Consider the following 19,357-nt stretch of genomic DNA (forward strand, 5'->3'; position numbering starts at 1 on the left):
TCGTTCTACGGAGTGTGTGTTCAGTCCTGGGCACACCACTACAAGGAAAACCCACCCACCACCACTTCCAAGCTGTCCACCAGGACTTTTCTCTCCCTTCCCTGAAGGTCTGGGGAGCTTGCCAGTGAGGCTGCCCCCCCACCACCACCACCAGGTAAAACAAGCGGCCCCAGGTCCGAGATCCAAACCACAGCCACAGGGTAGGGGTGACAGCTGCAGGGCACAGGGGTAGACAACCAGGAGGAGCTCAAGTGCAGAAAGACCCTCAGAGAGCCACGCCCCTACCTGCGTGCCAAAGCCCCCCCTCCCAGAACGACGTCACCCCAAGAACTGGCAAGAGACACAGCCAAGGGGTAATAAATATAATTGCTGTGACAGAACCTTGTCTGGAGAAGCGGAGCCTCCTCTCCACTCCTGGCCCCTGCCTGTCCCCTCCCGCATGCTGAGGGAGCCTTAGATGCTTGATCACCCTGGGCTGCTGGGAGCTCTGGGGGCTGTTGAGGGCAGGCCCTGGGGGTGCTGGCTACCCCACTCCCAGCCCAGGCCAGGCCCCTAGCCCAGGACGTCCAGGTAGACGGGTGGCGCCTGGGCCAGGGCTTGCAGTCGGGCATGCACATCTTTGATGCTGTGGCGCTGCTGGGGATCCCACTGCCAGCAGCCCTGCATGATGGCGTAGACCTCCGGCGGGCAGGCACGCGGCCGCTCCAGCTCACGTCCCTTCGTGATGCACTCGATCACCTGGGTCGCCAGAGACATGGAGGAGAGGGCACAGAAGAGTGTGGGCAGGACAGCGAGGCCGGCCCCGGCGCCACCCTGCCCTGCAGAGGCCTCCCAAAGCGGCCGTCACAGCTTGTGGGGGTCTCTTGGTGGCTGCTTGTAATGTGCACAGTGAGCCCCGAGGCTGCTTTGTGCCCTGATGCTGGGAAGTGAGAAGGGTTAAGGTCAGACTCTGGGAAGACTGGGCCAGGGCCAGTGTTGCCGCCGGCCGCCGGGAGGCTAGAATCAGACCCAAAGAAGACTTGCCACTTGGATTGAGGAAGGGGAGGGGCCACGCGTTTGTCAAACCCAGTGGCTTAGGGTTGGAGGAGAAGGGAGGAGGAGCAGGGTCCCCAGCCTCTCGGCTCCAGGGGGAAAAATGGAAAATAGAGCGAAACTGCAGCTGAAGGCTTTGGGAATGGCGGCATGCAGCTTAACGTGGACGGTAACCCCCACTTCCTCCCTCTGTGAGAACCAGTCTGAGGGGCCCCAGCTCCTCCGAAAAGAAGCTGCAGCAAGAGAGATCAAAGTCAGACTCCGGGAAGGACGGCTGGAGAAGCTAAGGGATCCAAGGCAGCAGAGAGCCGGTGTGAGGGGGCCTTGCAGTCTCTCTCCCTCTTCCCCCTCCCCATTAGCGAACTTGGGTCACGGGCGGCACTAACTCCAGTGCTCCTCTCAGCACTTGAGAAAATTAAAATCTATAACCCCCCCCCCCGCCCCACCAGCCTCCGGGGAGCAGACTGCATTAGGACGAGAAATGGAAACTGACAGCTGTGAGCCAAGGCAGGGTTGGGGGGCAGCTCTGGGAGACAGAGCACCTGGGACCTGTTCTGGCTGTAGCCAGCCAGCTAGGAGGCTGGCCAAGGAGAGGGGTAGTCCTTCTGACAGTCTAACCTCCAGCCTTCCTGCTACAGAGCCAGGCCCTCTCCCCATGCCTCTCCCTTCCATGGTGATAGCGCCCACCCCTAAGTCTACAAAATGCAGCTAGGGCTGGGGAAGGGTGGTCCTGAGCTCCAGTTCCAAAGTACTTTGGGGTTCCCCCAGGGGCTAACAGGGCCTGGGCACAGACGGTCAGTGAAGGCAAGACAGGCCAGACTGAGAGAAAGAACAGGGTTGCCGCGAGTAGGGAGCATGGCGCCCGCGGCACACTGGGAGAGCGCCCCCTGCAGGCCGCCGCCGGGCAGAGAGAAGGCCGGAGCCCCGAGGAGAAGGGAGCAGAGACAGGCACCGGGCGGGGCTGACCTCGGTGTTGGAGAGCTGGTACCAGGGCTGCTTGCCATAGGTGAAGATCTCCCAGAGCACCACGCCGAAGCTCCACACGTCGCTCTCCGTGCTGAACTTGCGGTAGAGGATGCTCTCGGGCGGCATCCAGCGGATGGGCAGCATGGTGCGGCCTCCCACCTGCCGCGGGGCGCGCTGCGTCACTGCCAGCCCCCCGCCCAGTCAGCCCCCTCATCCAAACCAGACAGATGTGGCCAAGAGGGGAAAACCGATGGTGCTGTTCCTCCCCCCACCCACCCATACACCCATACACCCTGTAGCGGCACCGGGGGTCAGGGATGGGAGGGGTTAAAAACCGGGGCCACAGGATCTCAGATCCCATCCCGCCCCGGCCGGAGATCCTTACGCGGTAGTAGTCGGTGCTGTAGATATCTCTGCTCATGCCGAAATCACCAATCTTGACCACGAGCCCCTGACCCACCAGGCAGTTGCGAGTGGCCAGGTCCCGGTGCACGAAGTGCAGACCCGCCAAGTACACCATCCCCGCGGCCACCTGGCTGGCCACGGCCAGCAGCTGGCCCAGGCGCAGGGGACCTGGGGCCACGTCCTCCCCGCCAGCCAGCAGCTTGGCATCAGGCCCATGGGAGCTGTGGAGGGACAGGGAGAAGGGTGGGCTAGAGAGCAGAACTCCCAGGAGGCTGAGGAAGGGGGTGTAGGGGGTGTGCTGGGAGGTGGGGTGAGCCTGGGGGTGTGGAAATGGGGCCGGGCTGCGGGCCAGAACAGCTGTGCCCCCTGCCAGGGCTCCCACAGAGCCAGCCCACGGACCCCGTGCAAGCCTGCCTCTCAGGCAGCCCCCTGGAGCCCCAACCCCACTGACCCCTGCCCCTCTTGCCACAGGCACTGCAGCCTCTACCCTGGCCAACTGGGCTCAATAGGTTCCACCGACAATGGAGCGAGCTTGGAGCCTGACACCAGGGGGTCCCCCTGGACTCCCCTCCCCTCTGCCCTCAGTATGCAGCCCATCTGGTGGGCCCGCCTTTCCTTCTGGAGCCTCCCAGAATGCCCTTCTCCCCACAGCCCCCACTCCAGGCCACCCCTGGCCACCCATCTCCATTCCCCAATATTCCTCTCCTGGACCTTTGCCAGAGCTGATCACTTCGCCAGCCCCACTGGCCACCTTCCTCTCCTTCACCGGTCCCAGCTGCTGGTTAACCATCACCAGGGCCTCCGCCAAGCCCTCGAGCTAAGGTGGACAGCATGATGTAGACAAACAGGCGACAGCGGTGCAGGGGGATGGCCACCTCCCAGACACCAGGGGTGGGGATGGAGGAAGTCAGGGAAGGCTTCCTGGAGAAAGGGACACCCAATGGAGACTCAAATCCCGAGGAAGGGACCAAGTGGGGCACTCAGTGGGGGCCTGGGCAGGGGAGGCGGAAGTGGCTGTGAGGGAGGCCCAAGGTTACAGGCAGAGGGAACAAAGGCTCGAGGGTGGGGGGAAGGAACAGGTGGCCCCTCCTCGGGGAAGCCCTCCAGACTCGCCCAGGGGCCTTCAGGACTTCCTGTCTTTGATTCCCCGTGCTCCAGCCCTTGTTTGGGACAGCTTGTCCCAGAGCGAGGCCCTAGATGGTGCCATCTCCTGCCTGCCCCATGTCCCCCCAGGGCCCAGCACTGAGTCCGCATCGAGGCTGGCAAGGAGACAAGCACCTCTCTGCCTTCTCATGGCCTGGGTTCCTCCGTGCAGCCCTCTGTGTGCAGGCCCTGGTGTCTGGCCTGTACCCCCTCCTCCACCCACCAAGTCTACAGGATGAGCTCAGACCCAGGGGTGTCTCCTGGCTCGTCTGTGCGGCCTGACTGCGTACCCATCACTCCCAGGGGGCTGACTGAGGAACACATCCCCATTGCCCTCAACTGGATGACCCCCAGGCACTGTCTTCTCCAGAACCCCATTCCTGGTGGGAAAAGTGAGAACCACCAGGCCAAGAAACAGCCAAGAAGTGGCAGCTGCCTACCGACACGGCCCACCCTGGCAGGGACTACCTCATCAGAGCCAGCCTCGGGGAGTGTGTGCCCATGACATTGAAGTAGGGGCTCTGCCTGGGGTCACATCTCCCCATCTCCCCCACCCCCCATCCCAGGCCATCTCCTACATGTGTGGCCCTGGGCAAGCCACTTAAGCCCTCTAAGCTTTTTCTGTGAAACAGGCACAATTTCTTGAAATTACTAAAATTAATGAACACAAAACCAAAGAAACAAATTTCTGGTCACCTTCTTGAAACTGCCATACATACTTGGAGACTATGAAAATACAGATTTGGGGGCCGGCGTTGTGGCGGAATGGGGTAAGCCACCGCCTGGAATGCTGGCATCCCATTTGGACACCGGTTCGCATCCTGACTGCTCCACTTCTGATCCAGCTCCCTACTAATGTGCCTGGGAAAGCAGCAGAAGATGGCCCAAGTGCCTGGGCCCCTGCACCCATGTAGGAGACCCAGAAGAGGGGAGTAAACCAGTAAATGGAAGATATCTCTCTCTCTCTCTCTCTCTCTCTCTCTCTTCTTTCTCTCCCTCTCTGTAACTCTGCCCTTCATATAAAAATAAAATAAATCTTTAGAAAAAGAAAATATAGATTTGTATTATTGTACAAAATATATACGTGCAAGCACAGAGTCGTAGCAAGAGTGAATTATAAAGTACCCAGAAAGGACCTGATGAGTGTTATTGCTGACGCTGTCACCATGGCTACCTAAGGGTCCCACTTCTGCCCCCTCTCCCAGCTCGCCGATCCTCAGGGACAGGCGCTGTGCCTTTCTCTTCTCTTCCTTCTAGGGGTCCTCCCAGGTTTGATGGCCCAGCGGGGACGTGCGGGCGGGGGAAGCGCAGAGGGCACGCAGAGCCAGGGGCCACGGCGCCAGCGGCTCCTACCGGAGGAAGCGGTTGAGGTCTCCGTGCCGCATGTACTCAAAGACCATGAGCAGCGGGCGGCCCTCGGTGCACACGCCGAAGAAGCGCACGATGTGCTGGTGCCGCAGCATGGTGAGCAGCTCGGCCTCGCGCTGGAAGTCCTGCCGCGCGCTCTCAGACGCCTCCTTCAGCGCCTGGGGGCAGGGGAGGGACTGAGCGGCCCAGCCCCTCCCCACCAAACACCCCCCCTCCCCCTCACACCCTGCCAATCCTGGGTGGGCAGACGCGGCTGCCTCGAGACCCGGGTCTCACCTTGACCGCCACCAGCGTCTTGTCCTGCTCGGGCAGCAGGTGGTGGCACTCGGCCAGGAAGACCTTCCCAAAGGCGCCCTCGCCCAGCTCCCACTTGAGCACGATGTCCCGGCGTTTAATATGATGGACACCTGGAGGGGGCTGCGGGGTCAGGCAGGGCCCAGGTTGGGGCGGCACCGGGGGAGGGTTGGAGAGGAGGCAGGGCCATCAAAGGGGTGGATGGGGACTGAAATCCAGCCTGCACTCTGTCACCAAGCCCCATGTGCTGGTGTGGGGCTGCCTCTGCCCCCGAGAGACACGGTGTGGGCCTTGGGTGGCCCCCCCGGGGGGGGGCCTGCAGATGGGAGTCAGGTTGATCTCAGCCTGGGGAAGGTCTGATGTTGCTGGGGAAGGGGTAGGGGAGGTGGGAGGCAGGGAGGGCCTGGAACAGGCAAAGACGATGGCCCAGAGGCCTCTGCTACACACATGCATATTCTCCTCTCTCTCTCTCTCTCTCTCTCTCTCTCTCTCTCTCACTCTCTGCTCCCATCCTTGACCCAGCATAGCCCCTCACAGGCATCGCTGAAGTACTGTGGGTTCTCAATGATGTGGCCTTGGAGCCCGGAGCCTTTGCCATCAGTAGGGGACAGAGAGCTGCCACCCAATGTCATGAAATGCAGGGACATGGCCAGTCCATCTTCTGGAGCCAGCACCGCAGGCCCTGGGGAAGAGACACAGCCGGGTGGAGGGGTCACAGGCCAGGTGCAGACCTGGGCCCTCACCCACCCTTGTTTGCAGGGTGATAGGACACCCCCAGCTCCTAACTGGCCTGAGACAGACAGGAGCTAGGGAGCGAGTCGGCAGGCAGGGGGAGGGGCGGCATCGCAGCCTCTCTTCTGTCTGGCTCCTGTCCAACTCCTGGCCCCATGGGCACCAAAGAACTCCCCCACTGCCACCCCCCCACCGAGCCCAGGCCTCCCAGACCCACTTAGTGCTTGAGTGCGATCCAGCCGCCAATTAGCAGCTGCTCCCGACGAAACTACGGCGGCACCAGCCCCGCCACACACACACTCACATCCACGGGCCCCACAGCCGGGCCTCGCCTCTACCCCAAACACACCCCCTGGAACACCACATGCGCAGAGACAGACAGAGGCCTGAGCCAGCAGGAGACAAAGCCCGGAGGACAGACAGACAGACAGACAGCCCTCAGCAGCCCCAACTCACGGTTGATCCCAAACTTGTTCCTCCGTCCACATTTGTTGAGGACGAGAAGCAGTGTGGAAAGGAAAAGGCAGGCAAAGACAGCCAGGCCCACAGCCACCGAGACCTGGGGGCGGGGCGGGGAGCTCCAGGGCCTGCCGCACTCCAGGGCGCACCCCTGCCCCCAGCAAACCTCTTTTCCATCCTGCATAGGAGCGCAGAGCCAAGACCACCACTCCCCGCCCCCAGCCACACACCACCTGCCTCCACCTCCCCCAGGGACACAGGCCTGGCCGTGAAGGTGGCTGGCAGAGCTCAGGCCAGACCACAGGTGACCTCCCTGCTCTGGCCAGAAGGGTTCGCGGCTGCTCCCCAGCCTCCCGACCCGGTGTCCTGGGTCAGCAGCCACCGCCGTGCTCACCCCAAAAGGCGTTTCGTCCTTTTTCTCCACCGGGTCTCCAGAGGTGCTGTTGGCATCTGTGAGGACACCGGGCAGGAAGGGGGCACCTTGGCACACGCCGTGTCCCTTCCAGCAACTCCCCACCCGGTCCCAGAGCGCCTCTCTGACCCAGCCTCAGCTCCAGGGATCACACGGCACCTGCCCTCCCCCACCCACCCCCCAGCCCCGGGACTGGGCTACTCACCCACTGGCGAGAAGGAAACTGCCGCAGGAGGACAGGAGAGAAAGCAGTCAGATGGAGGAGGACAGCAGTGAGCCCCCGGCCCCCTCCCCCCGGGACTCCGCCCTGCGTGGGGTGCGGGTGGGGCTGCTGGGCCTCAAGGGAGAAGGCGCAGGTGGTCCTTTTGCGTCTGAGCCATGGCTGCCTGGTGGCTCTCTCTGCAGCGCCCCCAAGTGGAGGGACTGGCTCAGGACCTCGGGAGCAGCTCAACACTTCTTTGGGGTACTAGCTATGGCAAGCCCTGGCTGGGGGAGGGGCAAGGAGGCCAGCATAGAGCTGGACACCAAGACTCCAGGCTCCTTTCTCTCTGGGACCAGGCACTCCAACTTCCAAGGTCAGGGTCATAGCCCTGGACACCTGGATCTCCACCCCCGATGGCGTCCAGAATGGGGTCAGGGTGACTCTTGTACCAGGGATGGGGTCCTCAGGGTTGAACTCGAAAGGGTTGTCCATGAAGGCAGCCATGATGGAGGCAGCAGCCTGGCCCGAGGGGTTGGTGGCCAGCAGCGTGTAGTTGCCATTGTTGACGTGGGTGGGCTGGTTGAGGCGCAGGCAGCCGTGCCGCATGGTCTCATTGGCCGCTGGCTCCAGGAACTCGGTGAAGATGAAGCTGGTCTCGTTGAGCACGGAGCCATTGAAGAGCCAGTGCAGGGAGGGAGCCGGCTGGCCATCCACGGAGAAGGGGATGCACCAGTGGTGCATCTCCACCGCCGTGTGCAGCTGCACGCTGGCCGGGACTGTGGGCGGAGAGCACATGGCGGGATGTGGGGGCCAGCAGGAGGGGGCCCACCACTACCTGCAGAGTCCTGGGCAGGCGGGGTGGAACCGGAAGTCAAAGGGCCCAAGGGGAAGCTGGTGGGCAGGCCCTAAGAAACTCACAAGGAGCAAGGTTTGGAAGAGGTTCACAGTAAGTGCTCAGTGACTCTGGCAGAGGAGGGGAAAATTCTGAGAGCTGAATGCCTTTGGTGGGAGCTTTAAAATGAAGAACAGCCCTAGAGAAGTGGAGTACGGGCTTACGGCAAGGAAATATGGAGTCTTTTGGATAAGATACCTAGAAAACTTTAGGGTAACCATGCTTATGAAAAAGGGGCAGGGAGCCTAGAAGCCAAACAAGCAAGGGCCGGCGCTGTGGCATAGTGGGTAAAGCTGCCACCTGCAATGCTGGCATCCTATATCAGCACTGGGTTCAAGTCTCAGCTACTCTACTTCCAACCCAGCTCCCTGCTAATGGCTTGGGAAAAGCAGAGGAAGATGGCCCAAGTCCCTGGGCCCCTGTACCCACACAGGAGATCTGAAGAAGCTCCTGGCTCCTGGCTTCAGCCTGGCCCAGCACTGGCCATTATGGTCATCTGGGAAGGGAACCAGTGGATGGAAGACCTCTCTCTCTCTCTGTAACTCTGACTTTCAAAATAAATAAGCAAATCTTTAAAATAACCAAGATATATATATATATATACATATATATATACACATATAAACACACACAGTTTGAAAACTTCTTGAAAAACGTTTGAAATAGACTCAAACTGGAAAAAGCAAAGGCCCTTCAGTAATAGAAAACAACATGAATGTGTGCATTAACGTAAGTTTACACTGGAATTCCAGCCACAATGGAATATTACTCAGCAGTGAGCCAAATGAACCATTATTCTCATTATCAGGGATGAATTTTACAAAGACAAAAGATGATGGTGTTCCCTTGCGAGTATAATGGAGCTGAGAAATTGCCTGTCACCTGGATTTGGGCTGTACTTTTCTGCATTTAGATCTGGGCATTCCCTTTGTGTCACAACTGTCTACAGTGTTCAGGACGGTCGCACGCTGTACAGCGTTCCAGCCTAGGTCTGTAGCAGGCCACACCTCCCCGGCTTGAGGAAGCATCTAGGATGTTCACACAATGGCAATCACGTAACAGTGTGTCTCTCAGAACGCGTCCCACTGAGTAAGCGGTGCTATGGAGACACAAAACAAGACAGCCCCGCTCTGCAGACTTCCCTGTCTGGGATGAGCCACAGGACCAGGGTGGTCCCGGAAGGTCTGAATGCAGTTGCAAAAGCCCTGTTGCCGAGTGACATCACAGCCACTGTCACAACGCAGTGGGGCCACACATTCCTCAGGTGTCGGTGGTGATGCCGCTGTAGACACACCTACTGCACTGCCTGCCCCGTAGAAGCCCAGCTCACAGGCTCGCCCACACCAGGTGTGGAGTGCGCTGGCCCACCCAGGCTGCTGTGAGTCCCCTCTATGACGTTCAGGTGACAACGAAATCCCCTAACAACGCAGCTCTCAGGCTGCGCCCCCCCCCCCCCCGCCCCATCATTAAGCAACACGTGACTGTTGTAATTCCGTTTAGGGAATGTACAACAGGGGAAACTAAGCTAAACTCAAAGGGAAGCGTACGTGAGTACGATTAGTCTGAAAGGCAAGCAAACGGTCATCGCCCAAATCCGGGGGCGGTCAGAGCAAGGCCTGGGCTTTCGGAAGGCGAGGGGCACCCCCTGGCGCGCTGGCCAGGTCGCTACTGTTTTCGGTGCAAGGATTTCATGTGCATTTCTGACGCATTTCACAAGAGACGAGAAATGATTCAGAGTAGAAGATCGAAGACAATTTGCTGACAGACTTACAGAAATTAGGCAGCGGGCCTAAAAAAGGAACTCAGGAGGGAAATTTCCTCTTCTAAAACCAGGGCCTGAGGAGGGGCTGGCATGGAGGGCTTTGGGGCGGTGGGAGCAGCCAGGCAGCTGGCGCGGAAGGCCTCAGGTAGCGAGGTTTGGGCAGGGGGCCAGAAAGAAATCTATCTCGCCCCTCTGGCCCTGACGAGCCCCCAGGACTGTCCCCAAAGGATCGGGTTTTCATGGGAATCTGGAAACAGCTGGGAAGAGCAGCTGTGGAGATCCACATCCCACCCTTTCCTCCAGGCCCCAACCCACATCCTCTCCTGGGGGAAGAAGGGTGGGGGCGGGGCGAGGGACAGCCTTCGGGACTCACAGGAGACGTTGACCTGAACGGAGACCTCGGTCCGGCCCACATCATTCTCCGCCCAGCAGGTCACGTTCTTCCTGTTAAGGTCACTGGTGACATTGGCCAGAGTCAGCCTCAGGGTGGGCAGATCCTCAGATTTCTGGATCTGGAAAGAGAGGGGGAAATGGGGATGCATTTCGACAGGCTTGGGGCTGGGGCCCCGCTAGCTCCGGACGGAAGGGAGACAAGGCAGGGGAAGAGGGACGAGGGGAGTGATGGAGTGATGATACCAGAGAACAAGCTTCCTCCTTCAGAGATTGTCCCCAGACTCGCTCCTGGGTCCCAAACGTGACCAATAACCTCGACGTAGGCACAAAATACCCCAGGCCAAAACTCAAACCTCCAGCCACCCGAGCAGCGAGAGCGGCGTGGCAAAGCCCAAGCACCCAACTCAAAGCACAGCTCCTTGGCAGCCAGCTAGAACCCCACCAGCTACTCGTTCTGGCTTTACACACAGGTCTGTTCTAACACACTTGGTCTCAGAGACAGAGATGCTGCTGATAGCAGGGCACCGGCAGACGAAGCCAGGAGCCAGGTGACAGAGGCCACGTGTCTCGATTCTGAATCACTGTCAGGACATCGAGTCAGGTTCAGTCTCTTCCTAGAAACCGCGATGAGTCATGCGTAAGGTATACAACCCTAAGCCGATGCTCAATCTTGCTGTGCCCCCTCTTCCAGGCACCCTGGGGTCTGACCTCCCAACAGCTCTCCCCCGTGTGCTGCTCTGCCATCCCTTACTCTCCTAACAGGGTGGGGGGAGAGACGGGCAGCCTCTTGTCCTCTCCACACATTTAGGGTGTGGCTTTTCTGTAGGAAATTCCTAGAAAATGCAGGTGTTGGGGCCGGTGCTCTGGCGTAGCCGATAAAGCCACTGCCTGCAGTGCCGGCATCCCATTTGGGAGTCAGTTCGAGACCTGGCTGCTCCACTTCCTATCCAGCTCTCTGCTATGGCCTGGGAAAGCAGTGGAAGATGGCCCACGTCCTTGAGCCCCTACACCCGCATGGGAGACCTAGAAGAAGCTCCTGGCTCCTGGCTTCAGATCAGCTCAGCTCCCTTGCGGCCATCTGGGGAGTGAACCCAGCGATGAAAGACCTCTCTCTCTGCCTCTCCTTCTCTCTCTGTGTAACTCCGACTTTCAAATAAATAAATAAATCTTTAAAAAAAAAAAAAGGAAAAGAAAAGAAAATGCAGACATTAGGAAACATGTAAATCTCCCCCAAGAGAAACAAAACCCTGGCATCTCCTCAAACAGAGTTGATCTACGAGTAGGCTTGGCCTCTGCCTCGTCCCCTTCCCATCACTCACTCCAGTGGCCTTGACCTCTGGACGAGGAAGTCTGCCTGGGGCTCCTCTGAATGTCCAGACCCCAGGCTCAGTGCTCCAGTGCTTCCTTCTTCTACACGGCACCAGGGCCTCCAGCAATTCCGGGGTTGGTTCCCCTCCAAAAGTGAGGGCCTCCGGACTGAAGGCCTCACTCTGTCCCACCGGCCCGTGCCCCTGCTCCCTGTGATGCCACCCAGGTGAGGCCAGTTTTCTTGGTGGGCAGAGCCCCTCATCAGCCTCTGCTGGCTTTGTCCACAAGCTGGAGGCGACTCCTGGCTGCCCGTCACCAGTCTCAGGACAATGGGCAGGGCCCGGGAAGGTGCCCAAAGGCGCATCTGGGTGCCAGAGAAAGAGGCCAGAGGACGCCCAGCGGCAGGCAGGACATCAGAAGGCTGTCATGTCCACCTCGGTCTACAGATAAGAAAACCAGAGTGCAGGCAGACTTCTCTGAGAGCCACTCCAGGAATTAATTAGCGAGACAGCTGGGACCAGACCTGTGCCTGCTTCGCTAAGATGCTCATCACAGACCCAAGGATGCTCCTTCCAGAATCTTCAGAGAAAAAAAAAAAAACACTCCAGCAGACCCCAAGAACTCCCCCTGGGCCACACCTAGTGCCCCCTCCCTGGGCCTCAGCCTCCTCATCTGGAAAGGGGTGGGCTGTGGGTCCCTCTCGGCTCCAGCTCAGGGGCCCGGGGCTCTCTTGCACCGGCAGTCTTCCCAGACAGGGGCCTAGGTTCTGAGACGCCCAGCAGAGCTTGGGGATCCTGAGATACCCATGCGCCCTGGGCTTCCCCCAGCATGCACCTGAGCCCAGGGGCCCCCACCATCTCCGTCCATCTCCCACCCCTGGTGCTCTCCTCTCCGTGGTCTCCTTCCCTCTGGGCACCATGCCCTGTCCAAGCCGCCTGGGTGTGTGGGGCCGGGAGGCTGAAGGGCTTCTCACCATCACTGTGGCCAGCTCCTCCAGCTCCGTGAGGCTCCAGCCAGCTTTCTCCAGGCCCTGCCCCTCCACCTGGCACTGCAGGAACACACTGTCCCCTACATCCACCGAGCCATTGGGCATCTGGACCTTCAGCGTGGGCATACCTGGCACCAGGATACCCAAGGGGGGTTAGAGCTGGGAGTGGCCCCTGAACACCACTCAGCCAGGCTCCTGCCCCGTCCTCCTCCATGACCCTGAGCCCCAGCAACACCCCCTCCCCTTAGTTGCCCTGAGCCCTCGGCCATGCTGTTCCCCAGCCCCCTTCCGTGCGTGCTCAGTGCCCCCGCCCCATGCAGGGAACTCTCTCCACGCCCCCTTACACCTCCTCCAGCACCTACCGCAGCTGGCGTTGGGCATGAGGGCAAGGGGCTCTGACTCGGAGCACCGCAGCTTCTGTTCCCGCACGCCGGCCAGCCCCTCCTCCTCCCAGCGCTGCAGCCAGCGCAGGGCACAGGAGCAGCGCAGAGAGTTCCCCGACAGGACCCTGGTGGGGTTGGGGGTGTTGAGTACCACGTCAGAGAAAGGGCAGGAGTTGGACCCGAGGAGCCACAGGGACCGAAGGACCTAGGATAAGAGGGAGCTGCCCAGGGCAGAGAGGAAGGCTGGGGACACCGGAGCAGGGGGCTTGCCCTGAAAGACCCCAGCAGCAAGATGTCATTAAAAGAAACAGGATGCAGAAAGTCACAGCCAGCCAATGGCGGGGCTGCCTGGGGCTCCCCTACCCCAGGGCCCCAGGGGGTGATAAGCTAGGGAAGGGCTCTCAGCACAGTGACAAGGAGGGAAGGGTATAGCTTCCAGAGGGTCCCAGAGACCCTCAGTGCCCACCAAATACTCACGGACCACTGCTGTCCCACCCATCCCAGGTGTACAGTGCCCAGGCACATGGGCTCACGTGCCTCTGTGTGCACCCAGAGAACCTGTGGTCTGCTCTGCACAAGCCCGGAGCCTGGTGCCGACCCACAAAGAACTGGTCGTCCAGGCCAGCTCCTCGCTCCGCCCCACACTCCGAGGACAGAAGCCCCTCGGTGGGGGAGGAGGATCACGAGCATACACTGTCCTCAGGCTCAGCTCACAAACCAGGGTCCCCGGAGAGGCCCCCCTAGCCCTCTCCTGCCCCTGCACAGTGACACAGTGACATAGCACGGCACAGAGACACAAGTGCACGCAGGTGCACACACACACACACACACACACAAGCAAGCCCCGCACTCACAGTTCCTGTAAAGGGAGGCCCTGCACGGTTTTCCAGGAGAGAGACTCCAGAGCATTGAAGGAGAGATTCCTGTGGGAGTTGACAGGGACCCCGTGAGCGACCCGACCTCACTGTGACCCAGCGGGAGGGGAGGCGCTGAGGAGACGCCGGCAGCTGGCTCCTCCTCCCCAACCCGGCCACCAGATCCAGCCCTGGGACAACAAGGGTTAACCCCACTTAACCCCCTCCTCAGACCCCAGAGAGGGGGATCTAAGGCAACAGCCGCTCCTCCCCCAGCCCTTTGGTCCCAGCTGGCAAAGTGCTGAGGCCACAGCTGGGGGAAGGGGCTCCATCTGTACTCCCTGCTCCACAGAGCCCAGGAAGGGCCGGGGTGGGGGCGGCCCGAGGTTCCACACGCCTCTGCCCAGCAACTGAGGACAAGGCTCTCAACGGACTTCCTAAACCCCCTCCTGCCCCTCCTCAGGGACCAAGGACAACCAGGAAAGGACCCGGGATCCCAGCTGCCCAGCTGGAGAGGTGGAGACAGTGAGCCAGCAAGGGGTCTGCTCCAGGTCATGGCTGGGGGGGGGTGGAGCTTGGTTGGGAGCCCCAGTGCTCTGGGCCCTATGCTAGGCCACAGCATCAGGGACCCCGAGGAGCTGCCTGGACCCCTTCCCCTTGCCTGTTTGTTTGTTTGTTTGTTTTTTGAGATTTAAAAAGATTTATTAGAGTCAAAGACTTCCAGCCAGAGTGGCATGGAGGGGGACTTCCAAAAGAGGAAAAAACCCAAAAGGCCCCCATAGTATTCGGGTTTTTAAGTACAATCTTGGAGACCAAACTGTCAATCAACAAGGTGGAGATAAACTCAACAAGAGACCTGATTTACAATTCTCCATTCTGTGAGCTTCATCCTGCCACTTCCAGCTGTGTGACTGCAACCCGGAAAATGACCCTCTCTGATGCCCAGAATCCTCCTCTCTAAAAGGAGCCATCGATGGCACCTCTCTGGCCAGGTGGGTTGAGAAAGTTCAAGGACGTATGTGGTGACACCGCACTGGGCACACATTAACCGAAGCCCTGGTATACACTTGGTGATGTATCACTTTTTCTCTTCCCTTACCTATGGTTGAATTGCAACACAGCTCCATGGATGGCCCGAGCCACTCATCCCATCTCTCTGCCTGCTCGTGGTAGGGCCAGCGGAGCTGACCTCCTGCCCTGAGGATCCCAGGGAGGGACAGGTAGCTGCCCATGGCGTGCCCCTCTGTGTCCTCCACGGAGGTGTCCCTGCCACTCTCAGGAGGGGGCGGTGACCATGGCCGATCCGACACCCCCATTCCCAAGAGCCCAGCTGATGATTCGCCAACAGAGAGGGGTAGGGGACAGCGCTGCAGCCAGAGCCCAGAAGTCCTGCTCCTGCCCCTTGCTCTCTTGGGACTGGTGTGGGTCTGAACCCTGGACAGAACCTGGCAGGCACCCCTGCAACATGCGGGCTGGAAATGAGACAGCAAGAAGAACTTCCAGCTGGCAGGAGCAGCTGAGAACACTGACAACCCTGAAGCCCTTGAGAAGCCCCAGGGGAGAGGGGCTTCTGCTCCCTGTGGAGGGCCAGACCCATTATCGGCCCAAGTCTTGGTGCTTCCCACTCCCACCCCACGGCCCAGCCCCGGCCACTCACAGGTGACTCAGCCGGGGAGTGAAGCGGAAGGCATCTGTCGCCACGGATTGGAGGCCGCTGTTCACGATGGCGCTGGGGGGCACGGGAGGATCAGCCCACAGGCCTCAGTTGTCCCAGCCCCCAAGTCCCCAGCAGTGATCCCTGGACCCCTTCCCACCCTGTCCTGCCCCCACCCAGCTACCCTGGATCTCTCAGACCCTGAGCTTCCTCACCCGCACCCACCCTTCAGGCCACAGCCTGAGCCCTCCCTGACCCCTGGTGCCCCCAGCCCCATGCTGAGCCCACATCCACACAGTCCTGAGCCTCTCACAGGTTTCTCAGCTCCCGCAGGCCCCTCAGGTCACCGAGCGTGAGATGCTGCAGGTTCTGGTTCTCCAGGTAGCTGTGGGGAGAGGGAGGGGCGTCACAGGGGCAGGCGGTCCCATGCCCACCATCCACCTCCCTCCCCACCATGCACATACACACGCCTCTGCTCACACACAGACCAGCTTGCACAGGTACACAGGCACATACATGCACATGTGTACCCACATGCACACAGACAGAGCTCCTCGCATGTCACACACAAACACATGTGTGCAGGAACAGACGCACGCACACATGCATGCTCACACATGGAGCCATATGCAGGCAAGACTCATATGTCACGTGTGCATGCCTTCACACACATGGGAGTGTATGCACATGCATTCACAAACAACACGAGCGCATGCTCAGCGGGGCATTCTGCTTTCATTCCAGACCTCCCCTGCGTGTGCTCAACAATGGGGGTCATGCTGAAACACCTGCTTCCACAAGGGGCTGGGCTCAGCCCTGCCACTGCCCCACCCAGCACGGAGAGACCCTGTGTCCCTGCAAGCATGTGCCCCAATCACGCCTGCCCAGGGCCCACTCATACCACTACACACACACACACACACACACACACACACACACGTACACACTCCACCTTCTCCACCCCCTCAAAGCCTCTGGCCCCTTCCCACACTCAAGCATCAACCCCTTCCTCCCTCCACCCCTGCCCATTGGGCAGAGCAAGCAAGAAGCATAGAAGCTGTCAGGCATGGACCCCCGGACCCCTCCCTGCCCCAGGAGGGGCCCAGGCAGGAGGAGAAAGGGAATGAGAGAATGGAGTGGGAGTGAACTGGCTGGCTCACATGGCGAGAGAGGGATGGGAAGGGACGGCAGAAAAACAAAGAGAGCAAGACAGAAACAGAGAGAGTGAGAAAGAGAAGCTGATAGGGGGAGACTGGCAGAGAGAGAGAGGAGAAGGATAAGGAAAGGGAGACAGAGACAGAGAGATAAGGACAAAGAGGCAGAGAAGGCCAGATAGGAAGACAGCAAAGAAAGCAGAGCAAGCAGGCACCTGGGCTGGGGGCTGGCGGGAGCCCTGGGCTAGCTTCTGCACCCAGTGTGCCAGGGAGGTCCTGGGCACTCGGCTGTTCTGCAAGTTGCACGTCAGTGTGGCCCTCACATGGGCACCCGGGGCCCTGACTCACCGCCGCTTCTCAGAATGCTCCCACTCTACCTCTTACTTTTCCTAAGTAAGGACCAAATAAAGGAACCAAGACTAGCTTCTTCCTCCTCCCAGCCCCCCTTCCCAGCCTTGATCCCAAGAGGCCAGGCAAGAATCAGGTCCTCCGTGCCCTGAGGCTCAGGGAGCAACCTCTAGAGACCCGGAAGGAGGGCAGCTCCTGGTCCTCTCCACCCTACAGCACCTGACCGTAGGGTTTCAGGCTGCTGGGGCCCGGGGAGCTGGGAAGCAGCGGTGGCGGGCTGGGTGTGTGCAGGCTGTCAGGCAGCTTGCGCAAGGCTGCCTCAAGGCTGCCCCATTCGTTTGGATTCGTAATCAATCTGTCTATTGGAGTCCATTATCTCCTCGTTAGCTCTGAGGGTGAGGGAGGAGGGAGGGGGCTGCTGGTCCACCCAGGGGGACATCTCAGCTCACCCCCTGCATACCTCCTAGCCCCCGACCCTGGACTGTCCACCCTTCCCCCAGGCGTTTATTCTTCTTGGGGCTTGGAAGGGCACTGGGAGATGAGAGCAGTGACAGGGAACCGGGGTCCCACTGGGACGCCTGGGGCGATGACTGGACAGGCTTCAGGTCCCCTCCCAGCATGCAGAGACCTAGGCCCAGACCGAGACAAGGCCATCTCCTCTGCTCCTAGCCTCCCCAGGGCCATTAGAGAGAGCTATTGAGTACCTTCCCGTTAATTACCACGAGATGCCCGAGCAAGTCCGTGCCAATTATTACAGGCTGCTCAAGTAACTTCCAGACAGTGGTGGTAGACCCCGCCTCGGACACCTTCCAGCCCCTCCCTGCACAAGGCCAGGGTCCCTTGTCCACCTTCTCAGCCCCAGGCCACAGGAGCAGGATTTTTCTAGCAGCTCGTCCCTGCTGCCAGGAGTCCTGCTGGCAATGCTTGAGTATTTTCCAGCCACTGTTCTGTGATGCTTCAGTACCTCGGGGCCAGTTATTACAGCATACTCCCATAGGTTTCCCCAGCCGCTAGAAAGTAGCAGAGTATTTGGTGGCAAATGGCTGCAGGATATCAGAGTAGTGCAAAACGCTGCAGATGCCCCTGGGCTGCGGGCAGCAAGGGGAGCGGGTAGAGGGGGCTGGGCAGGGGGCTCTCAGCAAAGGCCTGACTGTGCCCCAAGTCGAGACAAGGATGGAAAGGGAGATGGTTGGAGGGGGGCGGCTGGAGAAGCCAGGAGGGGGTCCCATTCCCCACATCCAACCCAAGGCATCCTGGATTCAAGGGATGGTGGAAACCGGGAGAGGAGCCACTAGGTTCCGCCAATCCCAGCTCAATTCCCAGTCCCAGGGCAAGGGCCTGGAGAGCCCGGTCATGACAAGGGCGTGGGGGCTAGCATGCCCCCTAGAAAAAGGAAAAGATGGTAGGGGTGCCAAACTGAGAGGGTCTCCGCGACCAATCCCCCGCCTCCAATGGAGCAGAGCTCGGGCTCCTGGCTGAGCTCCAGAAAGTGCCTTAAGATAGCCGGGCTCTCTCAGACCTGGTCCACGGAAAATGCGCTCGCTCTCCCCGAACCTGGCGCCACAGCTGGCCTGAGCCCTAGGCGGCAGCCAGGTAGTGACGGCGGGGCTAGCAGGGGCGGCTGCGGCGAAGGACCGCCGAGACCCCGCCAAAAGACACGCAGGGCCAGCCTCCCGCCGCGCCTGACCCAGCAGGCAGGCGGTGAGTCCGCGCCCTCGGGGCTCGGTGACGCCCGCCCGTCCCCGCGCTCCCCCTCGCCCGCCGGACACTCACAGCTCTGTCAGGTTCTCGATGCCCGGCAGGTGGCGGAGCCTGTCCAGGGCTCCAGGACGGGTGCAGAGCAGCCCCGAGGGGCCGCGGGGGCAACAGACATCGGGGCAGAGCGCGGCACCCGCGGATGCCAGCATTAGCCACGCCAGCAAGGTGCCCGGCCCCGTCGCCTGGCTGTGCCAGCCAAGCTGCCAGCGCCGTCCGCCTCGCAGCATCGCGGCGGCGCTCGCCTTACCCCGGCCCGGCCGCCGTCTGTGAGCTCCCAGCTGCGGCTGCCGGGCCTCCCCGCACATGTGCGCGGGGCGGTGTTAAAGACCCAGCCGCCAGGAAAGGGCGGAGCCAGCGGCCCCCGCCCGGCCCCGCCCCGCCCCTTCTCTCCAACTCCCGCACCTCCGCCGCCTCGGCTTTCGGGAGCCCGCAGCGCCAGCCTTGTAGCTCAAGATTCCCCCAGGTCTGGGAGGGGCGGAGGGGCCGCCGCGGAAGGTCTCTGGCTGGCCGTGGGGGCACGGGGAAGTTGATACATTATTTTTCCCAGCCTCAAGCAGCTGCCTTTTGACATTTTGGGGGGAGGGGAGATGACTGAGCCGTCCAGGTCCGCGTAGACAGCCCCCAGCCTCGCGGTGTGCTCGTCTGTGGGAGTGACGTCATTTGGGGTAATTTGGGTGAAACGCTCTGAACCCTAGGAAGAAAAGGAAGAGGAGCCCCCAAAAAAGGACCAATTGCAAAACAGAAGGGACAGAGAAAGGGAAGGGGTCAGGGAGCCGAGGCCCTGCCGTCCAGCAAAGGCCACAGGGTGGCGCTAGAAGCCTGCGCGCTAAGGTGCAAGCCTGGGACCCAG

The 19,357-nt window shown here is 60.5% G+C and overlaps 1 protein-coding gene across 1 annotated transcript; it reads right to left on the reverse strand.

Annotated features, from left to right (window-relative positions):
• Positions 1–347: 347 nt before the first annotated feature.
• Positions 348–18,804, reverse strand: NTRK1 (neurotrophic receptor tyrosine kinase 1). Its single transcript, XM_008264290.4, has 17 exons — positions 18,523–18,804; positions 15,561–15,632; positions 15,251–15,322; positions 13,594–13,662; positions 12,719–12,864; positions 12,342–12,484; positions 10,041–10,179; positions 7,463–7,789; positions 7,017–7,034; positions 6,794–6,849; positions 6,397–6,499; positions 5,744–5,890; positions 5,191–5,321; positions 4,900–5,072; positions 2,384–2,624; positions 1,999–2,157; positions 348–738 (listed from the first exon to the last, which is right to left on the reverse strand). Exons 1-17 carry the CDS (start codon positions 18,732–18,734, stop codon positions 553–555), a joined length of 2,394 nt encoding a protein of 797 aa, XP_008262512.1. The 5' UTR covers positions 18,735–18,804; the 3' UTR covers positions 348–552.
• Positions 18,805–19,357: the final 553 nt, after the last annotated feature.

This window comes from Oryctolagus cuniculus, chromosome 7 (assembly GCF_964237555.1).
Source record: "Oryctolagus cuniculus chromosome 7, mOryCun1.1, whole genome shotgun sequence".
Classification (NCBI taxonomy): Eukaryota; Metazoa; Chordata; class Mammalia; order Lagomorpha; family Leporidae; genus Oryctolagus; species Oryctolagus cuniculus.